At 55.1% G+C, this 27,964-nt stretch overlaps 2 protein-coding genes across 6 annotated transcripts; both read left to right on the plus strand.

Annotated features, from left to right (window-relative positions):
• The first annotated feature begins 3,364 nt into the window (after positions 1 to 3,364).
• Positions 3,365 to 7,517, plus strand: SRM (spermidine synthase). Its single transcript, XM_046022219.1, has 8 exons — positions 3,365 to 3,618; positions 4,194 to 4,314; positions 4,829 to 4,921; positions 5,747 to 5,900; positions 6,538 to 6,621; positions 6,736 to 6,881; positions 6,976 to 7,098; positions 7,214 to 7,517. Exons 1-8 carry the CDS (start codon positions 3,452 to 3,454, stop codon positions 7,232 to 7,234), a joined length of 909 nt encoding a protein of 302 aa, XP_045878175.1. The 5' UTR covers positions 3,365 to 3,451; the 3' UTR covers positions 7,235 to 7,517.
• A 5,577-nt stretch (positions 7,518 to 13,094) lies between these two features.
• MASP2 (MBL associated serine protease 2) lies at positions 13,095 to 27,273 on the plus strand. Of its 5 annotated transcripts, none has more exons than XM_046009386.1 (11): positions 13,095 to 13,157; positions 13,244 to 13,472; positions 13,611 to 13,788; positions 14,616 to 14,747; positions 16,611 to 16,807; positions 16,881 to 17,028; positions 20,383 to 20,501; positions 21,926 to 22,004; positions 24,046 to 24,180; positions 24,679 to 24,753; positions 25,998 to 27,273. In XM_046009386.1, exons 1-11 carry the CDS (start codon positions 13,153 to 13,155, stop codon positions 26,759 to 26,761), a joined length of 2,061 nt encoding a protein of 686 aa, XP_045865342.1. In that variant the 5' UTR covers positions 13,095 to 13,152; the 3' UTR covers positions 26,762 to 27,273. The 5 variants fall into 5 exon arrangements, 4 of the variants coding, with proteins under 4 accessions (XP_045865342.1, XP_045865349.1, XP_045865358.1 ...); XM_046009393.1 differs by having other exon boundaries at positions 13,629 to 13,788; XR_006818778.1 differs by lacking the exons at positions 16,611 to 16,807; positions 21,926 to 22,004; positions 24,046 to 24,180; positions 24,679 to 24,753; positions 25,998 to 27,273 and having other exon boundaries at positions 20,383 to 20,418.
• The last annotated feature ends 691 nt before the right edge of the window (positions 27,274 to 27,964 follow it).

The raw sequence follows: 27,964 nt of genomic DNA on the forward strand, positions 1-27,964 counted from the left end.
CAGTGTCCACTTCCCATCAGCCAGCACGTAGTCAGGTGCCACAGCAAAGGCTACTGGGAAAGTCATTTCAGTGTCCACAGGGCCCTAAACGTGCAGGGTTCTGGTACAGAGCTGGGAGAGAGCAGACACGGAGACACAATAAGCCATCTGCCCAGACATGGCAGAGTCTCTGCTGTGGGGGGAAAAAAAAAAAGTGGAATAGATGGGAATTTTGAAGAGTGAGAAATGATTTTCTACTGAGGATGGCCTGAGGAGGCTTCCCAAAAGGTACATTTGGGTTCGACCTTGAAGAGTAAGGGAGAAAGTCCAGAGAACCTTGTAATTAGTGCTAAGTGTGGGCTTCTGCCAGAGACCTGCTGGGCGCAGAACCCCAGGCTCCACCCACACCTGCCAACCAGGAGGGAGCGGCCCGGGAAGCCGGGTGCAGCGAGCTCTCCGGATGATTCCCCTGGTGGCTCGAGTCTGAGAACCACTGGGTGCACCCCAGGCCTTTGCTGAGTGGCCCGCAGAGGGCTCACCACTGACCGGAGCTGATCTAAGAACAGAGACCGTATGTTAAGTTTCTTAGAGAGGTAAGGTGATTCCTTGTCCTTTACTTGGAAGTGTGTGTCCATGTTTTCTGTTCGTTTTATAAAAAGATGGGGAGACCACAGACAGTACTAGCTGAGATCTTTTTAAATGTCCTTCCTTGCCAAAGAAAGAGTTGGCCACCTGATGTCAGCCCCCAAACGTGTTTCTGAAATTTTACTAGTCCCCAAAAACCGCCAAGTCCAGAGCCACGGAGCCACGGGATGGAGATGAGAGCCTTGGGGATGCCTGGAGAACAGCTGCAGTTGTGTCCACTGGAGTCCGACGCTGTGGGGAGAGCGCTTGGAGCCCCAGGGCCCTGGGAGGATGCGTGAGTGTCCCAAGGGCCTCGCGTCAGTCGGAAAGGCTCAGGGATTCTGGGCCAGGGAGGACTGCTGCTGTGCCCCGGGCGAGGGTGAGGCAGGGTCAGTGGGGTTGGGGTAGAGAGAGAATTGAGGAGGAGGGCTCTTCGCTCCAGGACCACTCTGCTGCAGGTGGCACTGTGGCTTGCCAAAATCATTTTCGACCAAGCAGTCCCACGCCGCGGCCAAGTTCATTCCCACTCGCAGCCTGCCTGGCTGAACACGGTGCCTGAAACAGGACTCGGGTGTTAACTGTGGAGTCTCTCCCATGACAGACACACCCTGCAGCCGTCCCACTGCCATCTCTGCCTCCACAGCAGCCTTGCGCTCACCTCTCCCCTCTCCCGGCGGATGAGTCACCTGCACGTTAACGGGCTGGGATAGTTGACCCACTAGACAGTAATGCTTTGCGACTGAGTCTTAAACGCACGTGGGTCTGAATTCGGGGAAACGTTTCCTTCTGTACCTTGGGTTTCTCCACCCTGATGTCCCATATCCGTTGTGAACGGAACTGGGCGACGTCGCGCTAGCCAGCTACTTCTGACCCAACCACCGCCTTTGTTCCTTGGGATCCGAAGCTGAGTGGCATACACGGGATCATGGCCCTGGACATCTAGGGACTTTCCTGCCTGCACTTTATTCAGGGCCTTTGTTTTCTTTGGGCCGGGAAGCTTTGAGCTACTGCGGCTCCACACGGTCCGAGAGAGCCCATTCACTGCTGCTGTTGAGGCCAAAACGGTGGTTTCACCTCCTCTACGGGAGGGGAAAAGGTGTCATCGATGGTCCTTCTCTTCTGAGGGTTTATGTGCTGGAGCAGCTTTGTTCAGCCTTCGGAGGAATGGGATGGGTGGACTCGATCTTCCGCTGCGCCCACCCCCGCCTCGCAGTGCCCCTGGAATGCCAGGGCCCTAGGCTGGTCTCGGCTGTGCAATCCCTGGAAGAAGGCCAAGACAGCTGACTACGAAGTGCCTGGACCAGCGCCCGGGGCCTCCAGCGCCAACTCAGCCCGTTCTCCAATGCTGCCGGCTTGGGACACCATCCCTAGTGTCCTCGAGCTCACAGTCTGGCTCAGGGGCCACACAAGTGAACAGGCAATCACAGCTCAGAGGTGTAAATGTCCCGACGGAGGAGGAAGTACCGGACTGAACCCAGGCAAGCCTGCAGTGACTGGACAGAGGGGTTGACTGTATCTTACCCAAATGACCTCGGTCTGGAAACAGCTCCCTATGAGACAACCTCCTAGCAACTCTTCTATTGTCTTGGCTAACCTGCCCTGGAAAAGGAGCTTCAGGTCAACCGAGACAAGATGTTGCTGTAAGCCTTGAGGCTTGGGCTCCATGATCAGGTTATTCACCTGATTTTACAGAGAACACGCTTCCCACCTCCAAGTGGAGGCTGCAGAACGTCAGTCAAAAACATCCTGTCACGTCCCCAGCGGCTTCTCCCAGCTCCTCTCCCTTCCCTGGCAGGCGAAGAACTATGCATATAGAGCAATTAGCATTTAATATTTGGTGATTAGCATGCTTAATTTGACTCAGAGACGTTCCTTGACATTCTTCTAAAAACAGCACGTTCCCGCCCACCCTTCAAAGAGCAAAGCCATTTGCGTAAAAAAAAAAAAAAAAAGTGTGCCAGTCTTATTTGTTGCTGAATATGCATGTGTTGGCCTCTTCCGGGACACGGCTGGTAAATTTAGAAACTCGTTTAGAAAAGAACTCCTCCTCCAGCAGCCGCAGGGCTCACGGGTCGGAGAATCCAGAGAAAATGGCTAGATCTCCCTAAAGTCAGGGAGCTGTGTTGGTCCTTCTCAAGTACAGAAAAACCCTCAGTGCGCCCCCGCCGAGCCACAGGCTCCGTTCAAGTCCAGCAAGGAGCCACGTATAGGGACGCGGCGAGAGATCCATCCTACCCCACCGCCCCGGCGCAACAACGTAACTCTGCGCCCACAGTGCAGCCGCCCGCGCCGGGTTCTGCAACCCGAAGGCTCAAGTCGGCGGCCCTCTCGTCCCAGCGCTCGGAAAAGTCCGCGCCGGGCACCTCTGCGGCCCTCGGCGCCTCCCGGACCCCAGAAACGGGGCAAAGCCCCGGGGGCTGTACAGGCCTCCCGGCAGGCGCCGTACCCCGAGACGTACCCGGGTCCCCTCCGCCGGTCCCGCCCGCCCCGAGCCGGAACCCGGGTCCTGCCGCTCGGCCCCGGCCCCCACGTGGCCCCTCGGAGCGAGCCGCACTACCCTGCTGCCGCGACGGACGGTCCGCCCCAGCCACTGGGCACCGCGCTCTGCAGCGGCAGCCAATAAGCGCGCTCCGACTGCCGGCGGGGGCGGGGCCTCGGGGGTCGCCGCGCGCCCGCGCTCGCGCGTCCATTGGCGGGGCTGGGTCCCGCCCCTACGAGTGGGCCCCGCCCCGCCGGCCGCGTTAGGTTGCCGCACGGGCGGCGGGCGGAGCTGGTCCCGTTGTGCTGCGGCTCCGCGCGGCCTGCAGTCCCGGGCCCGCGCCCCGCGCCGCCCGCCCGCCCGCCCGCCATGGACCCCGGCCCTGACGGCCCCGCCGCCTTCGGCCCCGCTGACATCCACGAGGGCTGGTTCCGCGAGACGTGCAGCCTGTGGCCCGGCCAGGCCCTGTCGCTGCAGGTGGAGCAGCTGCTACACCATCAGCGCTCGCGGTACCAGGATATCCTTGTCTTCCGCAGGTACCACCGCCGGCCCCGACCCCGAGCGCCTGCGGCGGCCCTCGGCCCACACCGCGCGCTGCCCCCCGCCCCGGAGCCCGCAGGGACTCTTCCTGCCCCGGTCTCAGCCCCGGCCGCCCCTCTTCCTGCCGGACCCCTGTCGGCGCCCTTTACCTCCGGGCGCCCCCCGGGCCGTCTCTGTCCCCGCCCCTCCCCCTGCAAAACTGTCAGAAGTTCTGAGGAACTAGGCCCGGCCCCTCCCGGAACCCTCTCCCCACCCTGCATCCCGTCTCTCCGGGCAGGGGGCCGGCGTTTCGGGCCGTCCTCTCCGGCGGGGCGGGAGCCGGAGTCTGCGCCGGCCCCACGCGCCGAGCTCCACGTGTCAGTCCGGGACACGTCAGAGCCGGGACCCTGAGTCCACCCCCACCCCCCACCCAGCGGGCCTGCCTGCCGGTCCTCGCCACGTGTCACCCCCCAGCACTCACTCCTGGGACCCCTTGGCAGGTTGGGGGAGATTCTTCTCACCGGGGGGGAGTGGGGGCCCATTGCCCCCACGCCAGGGGACCCAGGTCCCTGACTGTCACTCCCGCCTTCAGTAAGAGCTACGGCAACGTGCTGGTGTTGGACGGCGTCATCCAGTGCACAGAGCGGGACGAGTTCTCCTACCAGGAGATGATAGCCAACCTGCCCCTTTGCAGCCACCCCAACCCTCGCAAGGTACCCCCGCTCCTACCAAGATGCAGCCCCCAGCTTGGAACCGGGAAGCCCCACTGCCAAGTGTCCCGCAGAACAGGGCAGAAGGCCCCAGCTGTGCCCAGCTCAGCCCAGGGGCTTCCTAAATGGTTGTCAGAAAGTGCTAGCAAGGACTGGGGAAGGAAGTGGGGTCCAGTGGCCCACTTCACGAGGGGTGGGGGCTGCCACAGCCTCTGGGAGCAAAGGGTTCTGGCTGAGGCCTGCTTCATCAGAAGGAGCAGCCCAGGGAGGAGTTTCCAGGAAAAGGGGACACCTCGTGCCAGGTTCCTGGGGCAGGAAAGCGTCTCTGAGAGAAGCAAATGAAGTAACGAGGTCTGTCTGTGCATTAGAGGAGTTGAGAAACCATCTGTTCGGGTTGTGTTGTGCGAGTGCCTCGGCCCTGTGAGCGCCCAGGCCCCCCGAGTCCTGCCGGAGCCTGTTTGGTGGGGCTGGTGCTCAGGCTTGGGGCTGTGTTTCTGAATAATCCTGCCACTCCTAGGTGCTGATCATCGGGGGTGGGGATGGAGGTGTCCTGCGGGAGGTGTTGAAGCATTCCTCCGTGGAGTCTGTGGTCCAGTGTGAGATTGACGAGGTGAGTGCCAGGCTCTGGGTTCGAATCCCAGTCCCGCCCTGAATTGGCAGTGCACCCTTCGGCGCGTCGCTCAGCAGCGCTCAGTTTCTTTGTTCCTCTCAAAAACGTGTTGGAAGGATACGGTAGGAAAACAGGTAGCAAAGGGCCTGGCAGGTAGTAGGTGTGCCGAGATGCTGGTTCTTAGACTAAGACTTAGTTCTTCGTTCTTAGTTTTAAGACTAAGCTGGTTTTAAGTCAAGTCCCAGGCAAGACCCAGGGGCATTGCAACTACTTGCGTGTCCACCCTTTTCGTTCAGCACATTCTTAATGAGCACCTGTTAAATGCACCCAACGCTCTGGGTGCTGGGAGAGAGTGGTGAACGGACAGCTCCAGTCCATGTCCATTGAATTGATATTCTAGTGAGGAGGAGACCTCAGAGGCACGGTGGGGAGCAGAGTGTGGAAGGAAAAGACAGGCTCAGAGATTAGAAGTGAAGGCTGGTTCGGCACTTGCCTGGAGATGGGTTTCAGCCGACGAGGCCTGGGTGAGAAGCAGCTCGCCGTGTGGGGGCAGGGGAAGGCCCTCCTGGCAGAGGCTGAACTCCCCTTCCTCTGACCCAGCAAGAAAGTCACTCAGATGGGACAGTCTGGTCCAGGGACAGAGAACGAGGATAGTGGGAGGCAAGTTCAGGAGGCAGGAGCCAGCCCCCCATGATGGCAGGGGAGGCAGCAGGATACCGGGTCTCCGCAAAACGAATGGCTTGCCCAAGTGACCAGACTATCTAAGGGAGCCACTGGCGGGCCCCCAGTCCCCACATCCCAGCCGGGTCCGTCCTCCCTCCCCAGGATGTCATCCAGGTCTCTAAGAAGTTCCTGCCGGGCATGGCTGTGGGCTACTCCAGCTCCAAGCTGACCCTACATGTGGGCGACGGTTTTGAGTTCATGAAACAGAACCAGGATGCCTTCGATGTTATCATCACTGACTCCTCAGACCCTATGGGTAAGCAAGGGATGGGCCTTGGGCCCGCTGGCAGCCACGGTCCAGAGACCAGCCCTCCTTCTGTGCCCACAGCTGGTTTGCAGAGTGGAAGACAGAAGGGGGTCCAGAGCTCGAGCTGCACCGTTCCCTTCTTGGTCACTCCCTCCCCCACCCCAGACCCGGCTCCCCAGAGAAGGGAGAGCACACCGCTGCCCAAAGTTACAAGGGGATTGGGAGCCTGGAGGAGAGCAGGGCGCTGGCCTTGGTGCACAGAGGCCCCAGCTTCCTCTTCAGTCTCCTCTCTGCTCTTAATAGGTCAGGATCCGGGCGGGGGATGGGATCTAGTCTCAACCCAAGGCCCAGGGTGGAGAGTCCCCTGACACAGTGGCAGTGAGAACCCCTCCCCCAGCACCTAGGACCGGGATGGAAACGTGGAGCCCCCTCAGATACTGAGGCAGCGGGTCCCTGCACTCCTCCAAAGCACCCTCTTGGTGCTTGGTTTCTGAGTCCACAGACCCAGGGTTCAAATCCTGGCCCTGCCCCCTTGGCGGCTGTGTGGGTCTGTAGTGGGGCAGCTGCAGCGCTCACCAGCCCCCAGAGCCGGGTCGGGAGGTCTCAGCCAGAGGGCGCTCCTTGTCCCTTGTCCCCGCCTCTGTAGGCCCTGCAGAGAGTCTCTTCAAGGAGTCCTATTACCAGCTCATGAAGACGGCCCTCAAGGACAATGGCGTCCTCTGCTGCCAGGGTGAGCGGAGGGGGGCGCTGGGGGACTCGGGCAAGGGCGGGAGGGGCAGCCCTCCGCCCTGGGCCGGGGAGCCGGCCTGCCCGCTGCGGCTGACGCCCCCTGCTGCCCGCGCAGGCGAGTGCCAGTGGCTGCACCTGGACCTCATCAAGCAGATGCGGCAGTTCTGCAAGTCGCTCTTCCCCGTGGTGGCCTACGCCTACTGCACCATCCCGACCTACCCCAGCGGCCAGATAGGCTTCATGCTGTGCAGCAAAAATCCCGTGAGCTGCGTGCCCTCCCGCGGGGGTGGGGGGGGGGGGTGTTGCGGGCGGGCCCCCGAGGACACTTCCCTGATGCCCGCGTGCCCGGCCCCAGAGCACCGACTTCCCGAAGCCCGTGCGGCTGCTGACGCCGAAGCAGGTGGAGCAGATGAAGCTGAAGTACTACAACTCGGACGTGCACCAGGCCGCCTTCGTCCTGCCCGAGTTCGCGCGCAAGGTGAGCCGCCTGCTGGCCGGGAAGGGCGCGAGGGGGGGACGCGGGGCCTCCCCAGGGCGCACCAGAGCCCCAGCGGGACCCAGCGTCCTCCTGAGCAGGCCTTCCGTCCCACCAGGCCCTGAACGATGTGAGCTGAGCCCAGGCGCTGCCGCCGCCGCCCAGGACCTCAGGCCGGGGAGCCCCCGGGGCGCCTGGGCGCAGCAAGCCCTGGACGAGACCCCCCCCCCCCCCCCGCCCCGCCGGTGTGCCCACCAAGCAAGTGTTACAGGCCCCAGAATGCTGCCCGGGCTGCCCCGCCGGGCGGACTGTCCGTCTCTGTGTCGGCGTCCGGCCTCCAAGCCTCCACCAGCTGTGTACAGCCCCTTCTCCACCTTGTCGCCCTCACTCACCAAACACGTGTATTTATAACAAATTCTGAACCATGTGTCCCTAGACCTTGAATGGGCCCAGGCAGGTGCCCCGGCAGCTGTTGTGGGGCGCTCCCGTGTATGGTGCTCGGCCTCCGGGTGTCCGCCACGTGTCGGTGAACAGGAAGACCTGGCCCTCCTCTGTCACCTGGGACTGGCCCCCTGGGCCTCTGGTACCAGGGGGCACCAGTTACCAGACCGGACCCAAGTCTGTCCAGAGACACTGCCGTGGTCAGTCCTTCACCAGGCTCTACAGAGGGCAGAGGGGACAGACCCCCGGGGCCAGGGCTGTGGGGCTGAGAAGATCGTGGTGGGACCACTCTGGGACTTCGCTGTCTCAAGAACGAGGGTCACTCACAGGGTTGTCCGGGCCACTCCCAAGGCAGCTGGCTGGTACGCGGTTGGGGTCCAGTTGTTGGGCCTGTTTAAGCATATTAGGTGCCCTGACTCAGGATTCAGACTTAGGTTCGAATTCCACCTGCCAACCCAGGAGCGTGCTCTGGCAAATTCCCAGAAGATCCCCCCCCCCCAAAGTGTCAAGAAATTGAGAAAACAGGTGTGGGTGGCCTTCCCAGGACTCTGTGGGTGCAGGACTGTCCCCTCTCCAAGGTCCTGAATCTCTCCTCTTCCCCAGGCACCTCACCCTTCCCACCAGCCAGGACTGAGGCTCTCCTGGGAGGAGAGTAGCCACCATAACGGGGTGCAGATTGGAGGGCTGCCTCCAGCTCACTCTTGTCTCAGGATCTGCAGAAAAGGGCCCTGCTCTTTGGAAAAGCTGACCTCACCAACCCCTTTCTCTACCCTGGGCAGAAGCGTGGCCAGAGGAGTGTTCCAGTTGACCTGGAAGACCTGGCAGGAAGGGGACAAGGGAGTGGCCCTGGCAGGGAGGTGGGGCACCAGAACACCCCCGTCCTGCACCTGCTGTGGGCAGCTACCTTGGACCTGGCAGTTTCTGGCGGGGCTGGAACCACAGTCATCATAGGGGTGGGGAACAAGCCTCCAGCTGTACAGCCAACTTCTAGAAAGACTTCAGGGAGGACACCTGCCCTCTCTGGGCTCCATGTTCCCCCATCCCCTTTGGACATGTGATCACAAGCTAACTTTGCCATCCCACCACCCCCTAACCCTAGACCAATCTTAAAACCAGGCCTCATGGTGGACATTGTCCAGGTCTCCCCACTCCCAGCGAGGCCCGGTGGGGACATGGCGTGAGCCACAAGGCACAGTCTGTTGAAAGATGGCAGTGGCTAGTTATGAAGGTCTGACCCAACCCAGGTCTCCTTTCTTAAACCCTGCGGCTGCCCATGAGGAAGGTCCTTTAACTGCACAGGAAAGGTAGATGACCTGCCCAAGGCCACACACCTAGTAAGCACACACAGGACACCAGGCAACTGGCCTTCAGAGAGCCACTCCACTCGACCTGCCCTGTGTGCCTCCTCTGCATCCCAGTGCACCCCACAGGGACATCACCAGATGTTCACTCTCCTCCCTTCATCTTACCAAACTCCAGGAAGGTCCGTCCCCAGGGTGACCCCGGAAGGCTGCTGGCAGGGGCTCTGGATCTGGGTCTGAATCAGCTCTGTCCCCTGGTGGCTCAGTGGCGTCCCCTGGTGGCTCAGTGGCTCGCTTGCCCCGTTGAAAGTCAATGAGGGCAACGTTCCCCACCCATGACAGGCTTAGCTAAGAAGCATGGGTCAGGCAGTGTTTGCGGAACTAGTGGGAATCAGGACTGCCCGTCGGGTCGGAGGAAGGGGAGGGGGCTCTCAAACTGTAGAAAGAGTTGGGGTCCTTGGGGAGACAAGAGTGCCCGGCCTGCACATTGAGGTGGTCTGCCATGGAAGTCCTTCCACTTCCCCAACTTTTGGTAAAAGCTCCTTGAAGGGGTGCACGTGAAGGACTAGCGCTGGACCCCACATCTAGACAGATGGGACTGATGGCCCAAAGCAGAAGCGGGACAGTCGGTGCAGATGAGGCCCGAGCCCTGAGGTCCCAGAAACCCCAAGAGGGCCATGAACAGGCCCTGCCTGTGGCACCGAGGATAAAATTGATCCTGTCTAGAACTCTTTGGGTTTTGTCATTATTTTAAGTAAACTTTATGCTCAACATGGGGCTCGAACTCAACAACCCCAAGATCAAGGGTCACATGCCCTGCTGGCCGGGCAGCCAGGCCCCCTCCCCACAGCCGCCATCAGGTTTTGAAGTTTAGTTATTTATCAAAACTAAGCCTGCCTGGGCTTAGGGACTCCGGTATTTGCAAGAGGATCATTGGAAGGAACATGGCGGCCCTCCCCGGCCACTTGGCTTCCAGCAGGGCGAGTCACATGTGCGGCTCCCAGCGGATGGTTCCGGTATTTACCTGCACGCCTGTATCCTCCTGTCTCACTGCCTTCCAGCTCGTTGGCTTCAGTCATCATCTGATGACTTCCCACTAGGGAAGCTACGGATTTAGTTCTTTCCTTCCCTGACCCAACCACACCCTCAACAACCAAACGATCACCTCGGTCAGCGCCATGTCCCGTGTTGGCGCCATCACAGCTCACGAAACTCAGCTCTCGGCTGGGAGGGGAGACCGACTCCATCCCCCGCGCTGCCGCTGCTTTGCCTCTGGAGGTGTTTCGCATTTGCTTAATTGTTAATAAATTCATCACCAGTTTAGCCAAGAAGTTTTTACCAAAATCTTGAAGATTTGGTCAAATATCTTTTTTTTTTTTTTTTTTTTTTTTTTTTTTTTTTTAAGATCTTTGGGCTCCATACATGTCGTGAGGATCCGGACAGAATGCTGATCAGCTTTTATGGCCATGAGAGGTCCTAATATCTGCTCCATTATGATTTATAGTTAGTTCACGATCACATTGAATGGAATTTTCACTAACAGGAAATACTAATATACGTAATATGCATTTCTCCTTTATAATTTATACCAGAAAGTAACTAAGACTCTCATTTAAGAAACAAAAACTACGGAAAAAGTTTTTCTCAATCTCTAAACTCTACAAGTGCTGTGTCCTGAGCCTTCTGACTACCCCCATCGGAACTCCCTATCGGAAGTCCTGTTTCTTGGACTCCAAACCTTCCTGTTTCTTGGTTTACTCCCTTGTCTGGGTGAAGTGTTTTCTATAGCAGCTTTCTGAGGAAGGGGACAAGAGATGCAAAGTTTTAAGACTCTGACAGCCATGAAATGTCTTTGTTCCACCTTCGTGCTTGATTGATGGGTATAGAGCACGGATGGAAGCTAGAATTCTAGGTTGGAAATCATCTTCCTTTAGCATTTGGAGATTTGCCCTTTTCCATTTGTGTTGATGGTCTACCGCTGTGTTGAAGATTAGCCCAAACATAGCAGAGTGATGTCTTTTCTGTGGGTCAGGATTTGGGAAGTGACTTAGCAAGCTGGTCCAGCCTGGAGTCATTCGTAAAGTTGGAGTAAAGCAGCCGGCCACGGCCACAGTCACCTGACCTTAACTGGAGCTAGAGGGTCAGCTTCCCAGACGGTTCCCCACGTGACCAGCAAATCACAGAGGTGGTAGCTAGGAGGCCTCCGTTCTTCCCCATGTGGACCTCTCCATAGGGACACCGAGTGTCCTCACAATGTGGCGGCTGGCTTCCCAGAGCAACAGATCCCGAACAGAGCCAGATGGAAGGTCAGGGTCTTATAGGGCCGAACTCCAGAGTAACCCACTGCTTCAGCCATAATCCGCCCACAAGGCTTGCTCTATTTGGGAGGGGCGAGGACACCAAAGCAGGAATCTTTTTTTTTTTTTTTAAGATTATTTATTTATTTATTTGACAAAGGGAGAGAGGGAGATCACAAGTAGCCAGAGAGGCAAGCAGAGAGAGAGGGAGAAGCAGGCTCCCCGCTGAGCAAAGAGCCCAATGTGGGGCTTGATCCCAGGACCCTGAGACTATGACCTGAGCCAAAGACAGAGGCTTAACCCACTGAGCCACCCAGGTGCCCCCAAAGCAGGAGTCTTTGAAGGCCATCTCGGTCGGATGCTGGCTGCTAGCTTCTGTTGTTGTTTTGGGAGCTCTAGAGTAATTCTTTTCCTGATATTTTGTATGCAATTTGTTCTGCTTCCTCTCTCCTTCTCTCTCCGTGTGTAGAAAATCATTTTTCTCTCTAGCCTTTTGAGATATCACACATAAAGTTCTGTTTTCATCTATTGTTCTGGGCGCTGGGAACACTTTTAGTCAACAAACTCGTGTTCTTCTGTTTGGGGACATTTCTTTGCATTTTTTTTCTTTATAATTTCCTCTCCTCTCTTTCCTTTATTTCCGTCTGGAATTCCTCTTCTTCAGCCTGTGACATATGGTACAAATCTGTTAATATTCTCATCGTTACTATTTTTTCGTTTCTTTCCTGCTCTATTTTCTGGAAGATTTCTTCCATCTTATCTTCCAAATATTCGATGGAGCTTTTCATTTCTATCATACTTTTTATTTCCCAAAATTATTTTTTGTTCTCTGAATGCTCTTTTTCTTTTTCTTCTTTTTAAAGTTTTATTTATTTATTCGTCAGAGAATGAGAAGCACACTCCTGCTGAGCAGGGAGCCCAATGCGGGGCTCGATCCCAGGAACCTGAGATCACGACCTGAGCCGAAGGCAGAGGCTTAACTGACCTGAGCCACCCAGACATCCTGAATGTTCTTCTTAAATAGTTTCCTGTTCTTTTTGTTCTTGTGTCTGAGGTTTTCCTTGACTGTTCTGCTCATATGTAAGAGTGAGGACTAAAAAGATATTTGGAGTCTCTGAGCACGTGATTAGGTTCTCACCAAAGGTGATGCAGCTGAGCCATTTGCTGGGAGAACCTTCCAAGTCAGTGTCCTGGCATCTTTCCTCCTGGACTGGCCACACTGTCCAGGAACAAGAGAGAAGCCTGCCCGGGGCGCTGCCTGGTTCTAGAAGCTGGATCAGGAAGAAGGCTAGGGCTGTTGACATTCAGTCTGTCTGCTCAAATGCTCTGTTCTCTGCACGTCCCTCCCTGCTCAGGGGGCCCGGGACCCTCCTTCTATTCCCTCTTGTTTCTGCTGGGGTCAGGGAATGGGAAACGGGATTGGCCGGCCTCTGAATGCTTCCAGAAGGACCCGTGGTGCCATCCGTTCCCAAGACAGTTCCCAATCCCAATGCCGACTTAGAGCTGCTTTCTTGAGGGCAGGTCTCACCTGTCCATCTGTCTTTCCGGCTTTCAAACTTGTGACGTGCGTCCTCTCCCATATGCCCCCTCCTCGTGTACGTATGTGTTTTTAAAAGTCCTTCTCCCCATCTTGCGTAGGGAAAAAGTAGATGTAGGAGGGAGGCAGCCAGAGTAGACGCATCCGCATCCCTCCCCAGAAGCCATCATTGTCTTGATCATGGTCATGGAGGCCCCCGCTGGCCTCAGAAGTCGCACACCAAGGGGGGAACATGGACACTTAGGGTGAGAGACGGAGCCGGGATTTAGTCCAGGGCTATCTGTCATCCAGGTCCAGCTCCTGGCTCCCAGAGTGGCCTCTCGTCCCCGCCTGAAACTCGGGGCAAGCCAGAGTCCTGGCGTCAACGCCCAGAATCCCAGGGTCAGGGAGGCAGGAGGCAGGGCCAGGCACTGGACAAACAGATCAAAGGTGAGACACGGTGCGGCTCCAGACCGGGCCTGGCCAGGGGGACGGGTTCACAATGAGGTGAGTGGGAGCCCCCCACGGTCTCCCCAGCAAGGGCGAGGGGGTTAGAGCAGGGCCCTCACCCGCCCCTCTGCTGCCTCCCTCAGGCTGCTGGTCTTCCTGGGCTTGCTGTGGGGCTCGGCCGCCGCACCCCCGGGCCCACAGTGGCCCGAGCCGGTGTTTGGGCGCCTGGTGTCCCCTGGCTTCCCCGGGGAGTACGCCAACAACCAGGAGCAGCGCTGGACCCTGACCGCGCCCCCCGGCTACCGTCTGCGTCTCTACTTCACCCACTTCCACCTGGAACTCTCCTACCTCTGCGAGTACGACTACGTCAAGGTGCCGCCAGCACGGGGGGAAACCGGTACCTTCTCGAGGGCGGGGGGACGGGGACCTCTGGGAGCAGGGGCTGGCCTCGGAGGGAGGGGAGGCGGGCCTTGCGTCTTGCCCTCCCTTCCTGTGACTCCGACCCTACAGCTGAGCTCAGGACCCCAGGTGCTGGCCACCCTGTGCGGGCAGGAGAGCACAGACACGGAGCGCGCCCCTGGGAATGACAGCTTCTACTCGCCGGCCTCCAGCCTAGACGTGACCTTCCGCTCCGACTACTCCAACGAGAAGCCGTTCACGGGCTTCGAGGCCTTCTATGCAGCAGAGGGTGAGGCGAGAGGAGGCTGGGGCGGGGAGACACGACGTGGCCCGTCTGCCCACGGAGGGTGACTCAGTCTTAGGTCAGGCCAACTCTCCCTTCGGTCCCCTCACCTCCCTGAGGCTGGGTTCCTGCCAAACTAGCGGGCAAAGAGTCCACACCTCCGTCCACCACCAGCCCCGGGGCAAATATCAGTAATGGCCATGACCCCCCGCCCCCGCCCCGCTGAGCCCGACGGTGTGCGGAGGTGCAGAGCCGGGGATGGGCTGACCCCAGGATGTACTCCTAGGGCGTCCCCTGACTCCCATGATGCTAGGGCCCAGTGAGTCCACCTCTGGATGGGAAGGGCGGCCCCACCTGCCTGAGCCCCACTGAGAACCTGCAGCCTGGTGCTCCCCGTGCATGGTGCTCCACATGCGTGGTGCTCCCCGTACACGGGCTTCGAGTGGAACACTTGATGTCAGATGGGGCTCCTTCAGGGACCAGCTGTGTGACCTTGGGCAGGTGGCCACACCTCTCTGTGCTCCTCAGGAGTCAGCAGCAGGGTTTGCTGGAGCATGGGTCACAGCCCTGCTTGTTGGGTGTGACAGCTGGCTGCACCGGCCGCGTAACTTTGAGCAGGACACTTAACCCGTCACTCGTTCGGAAAAGGGGGTAGAGACATTTACCTCCAGGCGTTCTGAGGAGGTTATCATGACCCCATATACTCAGCCGGGCCCCAGCCACCTCCAAACATGGGGCTCCTCTTGGGTCAGCCGCGAGGCTGTCGGCTCCCAGGCCCCCAGACCGCCTCGTCTCCCGCCCTCCGACCACCTGCCTGACCCCCCCTCCCCCAGACATTGACGAGTGCCAGGTGCCCCCGGGACAGGCCGCTCCCTGCGACCACCACTGCCACAACCACCTGGGTGGCTTCTACTGCTCCTGCCGCCGGGGCTACGTCCTCCACGAGAACAAGCGCACCTGCTCAGGTGAGCGGGGCTGGGGCAGGTACGGGGCAGACACCGTGCCAAGCCCAGCACCCCCTTGGCCCAGAGTACAGCCAGCTCCTAAAAGCCATAAGTGCTCTGCCCAGGGGTTGGAGGGACTGTCCTTGGCCTACTGGGTCCCGTCCCCTCCTGCCATCTGTCCACCCATCACGTTCCATACTCCCTCCCCCTTCCCTGTTCCATCCTGGGCTCCCTCTCTCTCGGGTCTTCAGCCCATCACTTGGATCACGTGTGCTGGGCCCCCACTATGTACCTCCCTGTCTGGGCTCTGGGCGCCTGCTACAGGCACCTGGCCCTCCTGGGGCTCCCAGGTTGGAGGAACAGGGAACATAGGCCCGGTTCACACAGGCTTCCTTGCATGAAGCTCCCCGGCAGGGGGCAGGGCGTGCCCAGAGTGGCTGGACCGCCAGCAGGCTGACCCCTTCAACCTCTACTTCCTGCCTCCTCCGAGTTCTTGCCAGGTGCCAAGCACCCAGATGGGAAACCCAAGGGTGCCCTGGGGAGTGGGCAGCCCCCAGGCTCAATGCTGCCCCTGCCTCCCCTGCTCGGCGTCTCTCCCCCAGTGGCTCTCCCTCTGTCTCTGTTCTCTCTTCCAGAGCAGAGGCCCTAGCCTCAACTCTGGCTCCAGTCTGGGTCAGGCCGAGACGGCCGCTGCCTGCCACCCCCGGACCCCATCCGCCCCTCCGCGGACCTAACAATAAATCTGCCTCCACCCCACCTACTGCTTCGTGTCTCTTGGGTGGCACGGTGGGGGGAGGGCAGCGGTGTGCCCCCTGGCCTCCTCCCCACCCTCCCTCCCCTCATCACAGCCCGGATGAACCCTAGCCGGTGGGAAGCCCCTCCGTGAAGCCACTGGCCCATTTGCCAAAAAGGCTTGTCCCCCATCCCCCATCCATTCCGAAGACAGGGCATTGAGGCCCAGAGAGGGACGAGGGCTTGCCCGGGTTCACACAGGGAGACGGAGCTCTCTCACTCCCCCGCCGGCTCCCCAGGGGCTGAGCTGGGAGCATCCTTGGACCAGCTCCTGTTCAGGGGACCACTCATGTCCCAGGTGGGCTGGGCTGGAGGAGCCTGACCAGAGCAGAGAGGCCTAGGGAGACGGCCATTGATGGGCACGCTGGTCCCCCACATCTGGGGGCTGTTCCCTCTGCCCCATGGGGAGCAGCACATGGAGGAAGGCAGGCTGTGCTGGGACCCCCTCACTTCTGGAAGCCTCTCAGCTCAAATGTCCTCTGCAGCCTGGGGAGGGGATGGGCCGATGCCTCCCGTGGCTGATGCAGAAGCTCGCTCTGCAAGGGCACGACCAGCTGGCCTGGCGGGGAAAGAGGGCACCAGACATGCTTTTGCTAAGTGTGAACTTGAATTTCCCTCAAATAACACCCAGGGCAGTGCCCAGACCCAGGGTAGGAGGGAAAGTGGACCAAGGGAGGCCCCTCTGTTCCCCATGGGGACCCAGGGAAGCCTGGACTGCTCCCAGCTGGTGTGGGTGGGTGCCCCGTGGTGGATGAGTGTGGGAGTTGGTGAGGTCCGGGCTGGCTGAGGGATCTCCTTGTCTCCTTCCCCCTCGGCAGAATCTAACCTTGCTCGATTCGTCACCCTCAGAGTCCTGACTCTGGCCCAGGACTCCCCAGGTCCAGGAGCCCCTGGGAGTGTGGGTGGGGCCTGGAGGCTGTACGTCCAAGCGCCACCTGTTTCAGCCAAAGCCAGGAAGCCCAAGAAACTCTAGATTATTCCTTCAGCCCTAAGGTGGGGTGTTCCGTCCGACTGGGCCAGAGGGCAGTGAGGGCAGCCGGGGGCGGAGCCAGGCTGCTGGGCCCCCCCTCACAGTGACCCGTCCTCTCTTAGCCCTGTGTTCAGGTCAGGTCTTCGCCAACCGGTCGGGGGTACTCAGCAGCCGTGAATACCCACAGCCGTACCCCAAACTCTCAAGTTGCACCTACGGCATCCACCTGGAGGAAGGGTTCAGCATCATCCTCGACTTTGTGGGGTCCTTTGATGTGGAGACGCACCCGGACACCCAGTGCCCCTATGACTCCCTCAAGGTCCGGTTCCTGGGATCTAGACCTCCTCTGGCTCTGGCAGGTCCTGAGGTGACAGGGCGCCTTCTGCTTTCAGATTCAAACAGACAAGGAGGAATATGGCCCATTTTGTGGGACAACGTTGCCCCCTAGGATTGAAACTAAAAGCAATGCCGTGACCATCATCTTTGTCACTGATGAGTCGGGGGACCACACGGGCTGGAAGATGCACTACACCAGCACAGGTGAGGGCGAGTGGGTCTTGGATCCTGACAAGAAGCTCTTCCCGGAGCGCCAAGGAGTTACATAGGATGGGACTCTTCCTGGCAAGGCCCGGGAAGTGTAGGGGAGGAGAAAATTTCCTCAGCCCTCTAGGGTTGCTGGCCGGGGCTGAAAAGTAAACTGACAAGGACAGATCAACAGGAGAAAATCATCCACACTTACGTACTGTGAGGTCTACGTGGCATGGGAGACTTCGCAAGGCAGGAAAGACCCAGAGGAACAGTGAGGCTTGAGTGTTTCTGCGTGGGGGTTTTGCAGAAGAGGAGACAGTCATGGGGGAAAATGACAGGTTAAAGCAAGCGTTGTACATGGGGGAAACTTAGCAAGGTCTCTTTCTTTGGCTTCTTCTTGGCTCCCTTTGTCTTTGGAGATAAGGACGCTCCTTCCCTCCAGGTATAGGGAGGGCACCTGTCACATGGCAGCACGCGAGGGTCTTCTGACTGTGATGGCAAGAAGGGTGAGGGGCGGGGGTGCAGGTCTGAGGGATCCCTTGTTTCTTTTTTCTCAGACTCCTTCAGCTTAAAATATTCAACATGCCCAGGTGCCATATTTTGGGGTAGTGTGTCCTGAACTCCTTCAGAAGATAAACCAGGCTTGAGTGGGGGTGGTCTGTGAGACAGTGGTCCCCAAGGGGAAATGCCAGCCCACCCATCCCTATCCCTCTCTTCACGCCTCCTTCCCTCCCTCCCTTCTTCCATCCACCCATCCGCTCAACCGGCCCTCCTTCCATCTGTAGGAGAGGAAAAAACAATTTTCCCTCAGCCCTCCTCAATTCCTGGCTAGGACCAAGAGACAGATTGACAGGAGAAAAACAAGCACGTTTGTTAAGGTGTATGTCTCATGCATGCATGGCAGATCACCCACGGGAGAATGGGAACTTAGAACTCAAGACATCAGTACCGTCCCCAGTTAAATACAAAAGAGAGGAGGGCCTGGGGGAAGCCAGTATGGGGAGGTGCTGTGAAAACTACGGTAAACAAAATAAGGCTTGTTATACAGATAAAAGACATGCCTTCTCCAGGGACGAGTTTCTAGTGATTTAGTTGTCCTTCTCCTGGAACAGAGAGGGAGACGCTCTTAACGGACATTTCTTTTGTGAATATGAAGTTCCCTTACAAAAGGAAAACTTCTTCTCTGTTTTCAGAGCTTCTCCTTTGTCTGCTATTTCTTTCTTTCTTTTCTTTTTTTTTTAAGATTTTATTTACTTATTTGACAGACAGAGATCACAAGTAGACAGAGAGGCAGGCAGAGAGAGAGGGAGAAGTAGGCTCCCTGCTGAGCAGAGAGTCCGATGTGGGGCTCCATCCCAGGATCCTGGGATCATGACCTGAGTCAAAGGCAGAGGCTTTAACCCACTGAGCCACCCAGGCGCCCCCTTTGTCTGCCATTTCTGAAAATAATCAGCTCAAAATAACCCTCATGCCAAAGAAGCATATTCTGGAAAGCCATATTCTCCCACCCTTCATATCGGTCCATCAGAAACAAAATCCCACTGAGTAAATTTGAAGATCTAATCGGCTTTATTAAATGATTCATTAATTGGGCAGCATCCCATCTACCAGATGGAGGGGAGCTCTGAAGGGAGTTGTACAAAATGGAGGGTTTTCATGGAAGGAAGGTGGGGCAAGAAAGATAATAAGCAAAAGGAAAGATTGTTCTAGGCAAGATCACCTTCTCCTAGGAGAAAGAGCATATCCCCCTACTTCTTCTGCCTTGACTTCCTTCTTCTTTCCATCCATCCATCCATCCATCCATCCATCCATCCATCCATCCTTCTCAACCATCTATCCAGGAAGCTCAGGTTGGAGTGTTGGGTTGCCCAGGTTTATGCCCAGACACAGACCTGTTTCCCAGCTGTGTGACACTGATCCTCTCACATAACTTTTCTGAACCTTTAACGTCCCAATTATTCCAGTTAAGGACAATGTCTCCTTTAAAAGATGTCGATTCGTGGGCTAATGTAGGGAAAGCACTGGGTGCGGGGTGTGGCATAGCGGAAGTGGTAATTGGATTATAGAGATTGGGGTAGTTTTTTTAAATTCATTGGATTAGAAAAGATTAACCCGGGCGCCTGGGTGGCTCAGTGGGTTAAGCCTCTGCCTTCGGCTCAGGTCATGATCTCAGGGTCCTGGGATCGAGCCCCGCATCGGGCTCTCTGCTCAGCGGGGAGCCTGCTTCCTCCTCTCTCTCTGCCTGCCTCTCTGCCTACTTGTGATCTCTCTCTGTCAAATAAATAAAATATTTAAAAAAAAAAGAAAAAGAAAAGATTAACCCTTGGGCCACCTCTGTTAGAAAGGTGGGAAGGGGCAAGACTGGTTGGGAGGAGGGAGGCCAGCGCTATGAGAACAATTTGTCTCCTGTTCATTTTTGAAAGTCTTTCATTTTCCTGTAGGTCAAAATAATAACTTGTGCAACTGAAGTGCTGGTTTTAGAGCGACTCAAAGGGGGACTCAGGTCTTCCAGGCTGGTGGGGGCAGGGCCAGGACAGAATGTTGAGGCTTGTGCGAGGGAGGGAGGGTGGGTGCCAGCCAGCGGCCAGGGCTTTCCCTGGAGGTGGGACTTTGGGCCTGCAGGGGACTGAGAGCTGCCCTGGGACACAGAGCCCAGCAGCTGGAGGGAGAAGGGGACCCAGCAGGAGACTGGCGCAGGCTGAGTGGTAGCCGTGGGGGGGTGGGCTGAAGGCTTGGGGTGACATCAGGCCAGGGTTTGGGGGCCGGAGTGGAGGGCAGTCTCCCTGGAGGCCTAAGGCTATGCCACAGGGCTGTCGTGGGAGGCGGGGGATCACCTGGGCCCACTCTTGCCCAGCGCTCAGCCAAGCACCAGCCAAGTGCTTTACATCTGGTGTTCGGACAGCCCTGGAGGGTGAGCGACTATTCTCCCCTCCCCATCCTACCCGTGAGGAAACAGGCACAGGGAGCTGAAAATAACCGCTGGGAGTGCGGTCTAGCTCTCCTTCTCCAGCGGACGCCGTAGCTTGGTTTGGGGCAGCGCAGAGCAGACGCTCCCTGCAGGGTGTGGTGACCGCTCCGGCTCCTGGTGTGCCTGCCTTCCTGGTAGCTTCGGCTGAGACCCAGGCCCGGCGACAAACCCTGATTTGTGCAATAAGCGACCCAGTTTGTGCTTGTTTGTGCAATAAGCTTTGGTTTTAAAGCTCTGAGCAACTCTACCCGACTTGGGGCGAGCTCTTCTCCTGTGTTAAGGATTCCGTGTGTAAATCAGGACCTGTAAGCGGCTAAATTCAGAGCGGCCTGCTTGCTGGAGACCGCGTCGCAACCCCTCGCTCAGCCCGGCCTCCCTCTCCGCCCCGCCCCCAACAGCTCAGCCCTGCCCTGGTCCCGTGGCGCCACCTAATGGCCACATCGCGCCGGTGCAAGCCGAGTATATCCTGAAGGACCGCTTCGCCGTCTTCTGCGAGACCGGTTACGAGCTTCTGCAAGTAAGTTACACAGCACCGTGGTTACGGCAGGCCCGCAGGCCCGCGATCGGTCTGCTGCGCACACGTAGTGCGATCAGCACAGAATTTAATGCGGAAGTGGGAAAAGAGCCGGAGCCGGCGCGCTGGTTTCTTTTGGCTGTGGCTGAACAAAGCCAGGAAAACTCGGTGGAGAAGAGAGATGGCTATGGAGAATTTTTGTTCTTAAGAATCGTGCCTTTAAACAAAAAGCTTTAAAAAGGAACACGGAAAAGAAATTAAAAAATAAATAACTTTTAAAAAAAAGCCTTAAAAAGGCTTTTCACTGAAAGCTGGTGATGAAAATGGGCTTTTCCCTGTTCACACGTCACAGCAGCTGTCGAAAAGCGGCTGAAGCAGGAAGGATGCTTTTGCCATCCTCGCGCCACCTGCTCTGTGAGACCGCCTTGCATTAGATCAGCACCCCCCCCCCCCCGGCCACGTGATGTCCTTTTCCTGGCCACCACTCCTGGGCCCACAACAAAATTAAACGGCCCCGGGAAAGAGTATATTCCGCAAAGTTATAAATAGTGACCTCTGTTAAGGGAGAGGGAGGGCAATTTTTAAAAATGCTTCGTGTGTTTAGGGGCACAGGTAAGAGATTAACACGTCCTCTTTATGTTCTTCAAAACTGTCACTGAATCCCAGTGGTAAAAAGTAATAACATTGAAATGATAGCTAGCTATTCAATCCAGTCCTGTGGAGGGACAAATCATAAGGAAAAAAAAAAAAAAAAAGAAAAAGGCACTTTCCCCACCTTGCAGAATTCCCCGGGGCAGGCTCTTTCCCCAGCTCCGGACACTGCAAACGTCTGTTTCTGATCTGGGGCAGAAAAAAATCATCCTGCTCTCCTTGGAAGCATAAAGGCTCCTTTCCGCCAAAGTGATCTTTCATAAACTTTAGAAAAATATTTCTCCGCAAATAACACTAGCGATAAAAAGTGAGAGCATACATGTGAAACCTATCAAAGTGTTTTTAATAACCGGCCTGTGGTGAACGGCCCCAGGCTAGAAGAATCGAGGCCCACACGCTCCCTGCTGGAGCAGGTTGGTCTTACCCAGATTCCAACCACCACCCTTTGGCACTTTACATAAAGAACTGGTGGAAAATCGGCAGGAACCTGTGAGATCCGATGTGTTCTTGGCCTTAAAGGGAAAGCAAGACATATTCCTAAGCTGTGGCAGAGGCGCACACGGGATTCCTACGGTGCCAAATGCACCTTAAAAGAGGAGAGCTACCCCACAGGGGACAAATCCCGCAGAGCTGTTGGGATGTGTCCTGTCACGTGGGCGTGGCACCCCACTCCGGGCACCCGCCCCCACCCAGAGGAACCGCTGTAGGAGCACAGCCGTGGGGTGTGGCGTCCTGACGTAAACCAGGTAAGTAATATTTGCTGAATTCTTCTTTAGGGTGCCTTGCCCCTGAAATCCTTTGCCGCGGTCTGTCAGAAAGATGGATCTTGGGACCAGCCGATGCCCACGTGTAGCAGTAAGGCCACGTGACCACGGGCCCCGGGACCGCTTCTGCGGCTTTGCCTGGAACGCTGCTTCTGGTGTTTTCCAAAGCGGTTCTCCTTAGCAGGGACTGAACTTCAAATTTGCTTCTCTTCCCCAGCCTCTCCCTGCACTTAACAGGTTCAAAATGGAACCGAGCTACCAGGAAAATTATTTCCTTTGGGAGAGAGTCTTCTTTAAAAATATTTTTCCAAGTGTAAAATATTCATTGAGGATGGGAAAGAGGGAACGAGACATTTTAATACCCATGATCCCACTGTCCTCATATCCCTCCCATCACACACCTGTCTCACACGTGCGTAAACACCATCTGGAGGGATGGGCGTCGCCGTGTGTGAACACTCCACGCCAGACCGCGGCGAGGGGTGCATTGCCATTCCGCAAGCATCACATCTTATTGTAAATAGTTTTTCAGTGATAAAGTACACACTAATTAGAAAAGGTAAATTTACAAAAGCATAGTGAGACCCTCCCTCTGTTGCCCAAATCCCCAAACCACCACTAATGGTTCGGGGCCCTTTCCTTCATTCCTGTGCTGTATACACTATTTCACCATTACACACTTGTCTAAAATGTATTTTTAAGATTTTTAAAAAATTTATTCATCAGACAGACACAAAGAGAGAGCACAAGCAGGGGGAGGGCGGAGCAGCACACCCCTCCCCGCCCCCCGCCACGTGGGGCTCCAGCCCAGGACCCTGGGATCATGACCCGAGCGGAAGGCAGACGCTTAACAGACTATTCTATACTTTTTAACCAAAATGCATGCTGAGTCTGACGGCACTGGGCTTTTTGCCTCTGTGGTCGGGCTCTCTCTCCACAGCAGTGCGAGTACTACCAGAGCCGCTCGCTCATCCGCGCCCACCGCCGTCTCCCAGATTTTCACGGTCACACGCACCGCTGCAGGGAACGCCCCTGTAAATGTATTTGTGCGAACTTTGTGCACAGGTTTCTACAGAATTCCTGGGGAATTTAAGTATCGGTTCCTACGTTTACATTCCCACCAGTGAGACTGTCAATCCTCAGTTCGAAAGCAGTAGAGCTGGGAGTGAGGGGTCTGGATCGGAACCCCAGCTGGATCGGAACCTCACTTGGGGTGAGGTAGGTGTGGGCCCCTTCTCTACAGAGACGTGGCCCAACTCTTGCCACGGAACCGCGCGCACAGCTATGACGTCACTGAAAACTATTTAAATGTAACCTTTTAAAATACCGAGAGAAATCCACTGGTTGTTTCAGCTCTGCTGTGGGAAGCAAGACTTCTAGACTCAGTCACTTGGGCTCCAAGCTGGGCAGGTGTTTCACACGTTCGGTCCCCACAGGTGTGCATTCGGATTAAAGTCCGGGTATTCTGACTCCCGGATCTCCTACACGTTGATGAAAAGGAGCTGAAGGAGCCAAGTCCTTCTTTGTATGGCTCTTTGACCTTTAAGGCCAACCGAACCGCACACCGAGGACCACTTTCCGGGACCCAGCCGGGGCAGGCCCGTGTAGGCTGGGCCGGCAGCTGCTCTGCAACAGACCCTGAGGTTCAAAGTCAGGTGCGGGGCGCCTGTGTGGCTCAGCCCGTTAACCGTCTGCCTTCAGCTCTGGTTATGACCCCAGGGTCCCAGGACTGATTCCTACATCCGGCTCCCTGCTTCTCCCACTCCCTGCTGCTTGTGCTCTCAAATAAATAAAATCTTAAAAAAAAAGAAGTCAGGGCGCTGAGGAGTCCAATGGTTTCAAATTCCCTTCCTTTGTGAAGGGAATCGCAGGGCTCCTACCCAGGGGCCTCACCTCACTCTAGCCGTTTAGTCGGGAACAGGCAGGGGGGCGAGGCTTTTAAATCACACTAAGGCGATTCCCTCCCTTTTGAGAGAGACGGAGGACGCCACCGCGGCGGTGGAGGGGGGGGGGGGACGTGGGGAGGGGAGAGACACGGATATGGCTTGGAGCCACAGCACCCCAGCGCAACCACCTGTCGGTCTCGTCTTCCTACCGTCCGTACAACCGACTCCTGCTCCTGCGTTTCCTAGTTGTTGACTGTGGCCCTCCTGACGACCTGCCCACGGGCCGAGTGGAGTACATCACAGGCCCCGAAGTGACCACGTACAGAGCCGTGATTCAGTACCGCTGTGACGACGTCTTCTACACGATGACCCCTCACGACGGTAAGCAAAGTTGGGGGTGCGTGCTATCTGGAACTGAAGCCCTCCCTCACGATCTGAAAATAAACTTGAGCCGACATTTTTGGCTAAGGCTACACAAAAGATTAAAAGGCACTTCTCCCGCCCGCTAAGTGAAATACTACAGCTGAATTGACTTTAATGTCAATTTGCAGGAATCTGAAAACAGATCTTATCTAGTGAATGACTACTACAAACACACAATATATTCCAAATGGTTTAATTTAACAAGTCAAAACCTTATCATTAAGCACTTGAGATCTTGATACATATTCAAGTTACGCATCTAAAAGGTTTCCACTTTGCGAGCAAACATGGTTAATGCAGAGACCTCCTATTTATGAAATCATGTAAAATGGTTATGCAGACACCCCTCTTTCCCACGGATGCTCAAGAATCAACATTTTTCAAGGGGGCATTCAAGCAAATGACAACCACCTTATACATGCAGTTAAACATTTTTGCTTTTCCAATGATTTGCAGGTAAATACGTGTGTGAGGCTGATGGATTCTGGACGAGCTCCAAAGGAGAAAAATCACTCCCCGTCTGCGAGCCTGGTAATGGATACATTTATAGGAGAGATTCGTAATTGATGGAAAGTAGAGCTGGGTGGGAGACAATCAGCAGGGCTTCAGCTGTGGTCGGCTGAAATGCAGCTTCAGCACTTGGCTCGTACACCGAGTGGTTATTTCCAAATAATACGTTCTCATTATCCCCCTTCTGGACGGACGGAGAGGTTGCTGGGTGCTGACTGCATCAGTCACTTGGTTATTTCTGACCTTACAACTAGGCAAGCGTAAAAAATGATTTAAAAAATGATCTTGCACCATTTATACATTTATAAACTCGAGTTCTGCTGTGGAGTTACTTTTCTTCCCTGTAAAACTGCTATTAAAACCCAAAGCTAATAACTTCATTATTTCCCTAAGCAATTTTCAATGACATCTAGTTTTTAAACATTAATGCAATTTGCCTTTTAATAGGACTTAAAAAAAATTTTTTTTTAACCAGAATTGGCTCTGAGGATATGGTTGAGTACAGTGATTTAAAAAATCAGAAAGATTTAAAAAATCAGAATAGTAATATATTCATTACCCCTTTGTTATTTGGCTTAACCCCTACATCTTAGCTGACACAACATTCGTAGGTTTTAAAGCCAGGACTCTGCCACAACAGGGAACGCAGTCGCTACGTTAATGAGCATATTCAGTTAGCCAGAGAGAATAAAATTTAGTTTGGAAGAATCGACTAGAGCAAAAATAGTAATTTCTGTTCCTAAATGTTCCTAGCTACAACTGCAACGTTCTGATTTTTAAAACACTTAAATGTTCAAAGGTGAAAAGAATTTTGCGAATCCTGGGATAGTGACCCTAGTTCCTGCTTTCCCAGAACTACATGGTAAACACCCCATCATCCAAGTAGGAAAACAGAAGCAACGAAAAGGTCTGATCACATCAGATGTGATCTGATCACATCTTTCTGCTCACATCACCCACTACATCAGCTCAGACAATCTGTTTGCCCTATTAAGTAGTCTTCCAAATTGTGTAGACCAAATTATTTTAGCCAAACAAATCAGTTTCTGAAAGTCAACCTCCACTCACCTCCTCTGAGGAGCTAATGCCAAGAGGTTTTATTGGGTCTCCGAACCGTGTTTTAAAAGCACCTGCTGCCTTGGGTGGATGCCCAAGCAACCCGACCTGACTTGGATGGCATCGTGCACTCCTGGATGACTCCCACAACTGTGGGAAAACCCACCACTGGGTCTCTGTAAAGGCTGTGTGTCTGCTTCTCTCCCCAGTGTGTGGAGTATCAACTCGTACCACAAGAGGTCGTATATACGGAGGGCAGAAGGCACAGCTCGGGGACTTCCCCTGGCAAGTGCTGTTACTAGGCCAGACCACGGCAGCGGGCGCGCTCCTGCAGGACAGCTGGATCCTAACGGCGGCGCATGCTGTGTACGCGCAGAAGGAAGCTGCCTCCTCTTTGGACATCAGACTGGGGACCCTGAAGAGACTGTCGGCTCACTACACACAAGCCTGGGCTGAGGCCATTTTTATACATGAAGGTTATACTCATGGCGCTGGCTTTGATAACGACATAGCACTGATCAAACTGAGGAACAGGGTTGGAGTCAACAGCAACGTCCGGCCTATCTGCTTGCCGGGGAAGGAGGCCGAATCCTTCATGAGGACAGATGCCATCGGAACTGCATCAGGATGGGGGTTAACCCAGAGGGGTTTTCTTGCCAGAAATCTCATGTTTGTTGACATACCGATTGTCGACCATCAGAAATGCACCGCTGCGTACGAGAAGCTGGCCTTTCCGGGGGCGAGGGTGACAGAGAACATGCTCTGCGCTGGCTTAGAAGGCGGGGGCAAGGACAGCTGCAGAGGGGACAGTGGGGGGGCGCTAGTGTTCCTGGATAATGAGACACAGAGATGGTTTGTGGGAGGAATAGTGTCCTGGGGTTCCATTAATTGTGGGGAAGCACATCAATATGGAATCTACACCAAAGTTATTAACTACATTCCCTGGATCAAGAACATAATTAGTAATTTTTAATTTGTATATCTTCAATGATTCCTTAGTTCTAAAAATCCCTGCAAAAGCTTTTAGTAGCCACGTGGCCTGAGAGCCACAAACTCGGCAGTTGTCGCTGTAACCCCAAACCACTGCCACACCACGGATCAGCCCGCCCTTCCCGGCACTTCTCACTCGCCAGTTTTTCACCCCTTACTCTTTGATTCAAGGGGACACAGATGATTAGGGGTTAGGGGGGATCACCTTTGCCAATCCAACAGAAACTCACTGGTTAAATCTGCATTTAATTACTTACAAGTCCAGTATCTTTTGTACTGATTATCTACATTTCTACAGACTACCTGTTCATGTTCTCTAATTTTCTACCGTTTGGGGGCTTGTTCTTATTGATTTCTAACAGAGCTTTATATATTACAGCAATGCTAGTTCACGGATGGCCTTGAATCATGATTTTTTTTTTTTTTTTTGTAAATAAACTGGACACATGGATACTTTGGCTTAGGTGCTGACTGACTCCCGTGTTTAAAAACCAATAGCACAAACTGGTGAGACAGAATTTTTCACTTATCAAATTGGCAGACAAAAAGGAACACGGAACAGCACTATTTCACACTGTTGAAGACAATATCCATTTTCTAAAGGACAATTTGGAAATATCTGAAGAGCCCTGAGGGCATGCATATAGTCTCTGACCCAGTAATTCCAATGTTAACAATTTAATTTAGCCGTGAGGATGCTCCTGACACTTGGAAATAACCTGAATAATATTCACATATAGAAAACAGCTGAATCAAATGTGGCATTTCCTTAAGAAGAAATACGTTAGAATTAAGTGGTGGTTTAACAGATAAATCTGTAGTTGGTTTTTTTCCTTCTTACGATGAACATGGAAATAGTTGGGCATGCTTAACAAATAGGTCATATACCATACAACAGCTATGTATAGAACTCATACGGAATTAAGAGCTACTCACCTAGTACTCAACAACAAATTATTCTAATTATCACGTACATCTTCTTTTTCCAAAGGACACAATTTAAGCTGATTTAACCTTAAAGATCTAATGTCGTTTTCACTGGCTGTTCCTCCTTAAGAAGTTCTAATAGGTTAACATTTAACAAAGGGTTTCATTCTAGCCAAGTAACCACCACTCCTGTAAAAATTCACTGCTGACTTTTGGCCCAATTTCTCTTGTGCTCATTAAAGGGGGAACTTCTTGAGAC

This window comes from Meles meles, chromosome 1, assembly GCF_922984935.1.
Source record: "Meles meles chromosome 1, mMelMel3.1 paternal haplotype, whole genome shotgun sequence".
Lineage (NCBI taxonomy): Eukaryota > Metazoa > Chordata > Mammalia > Carnivora > Mustelidae > Meles > Meles meles.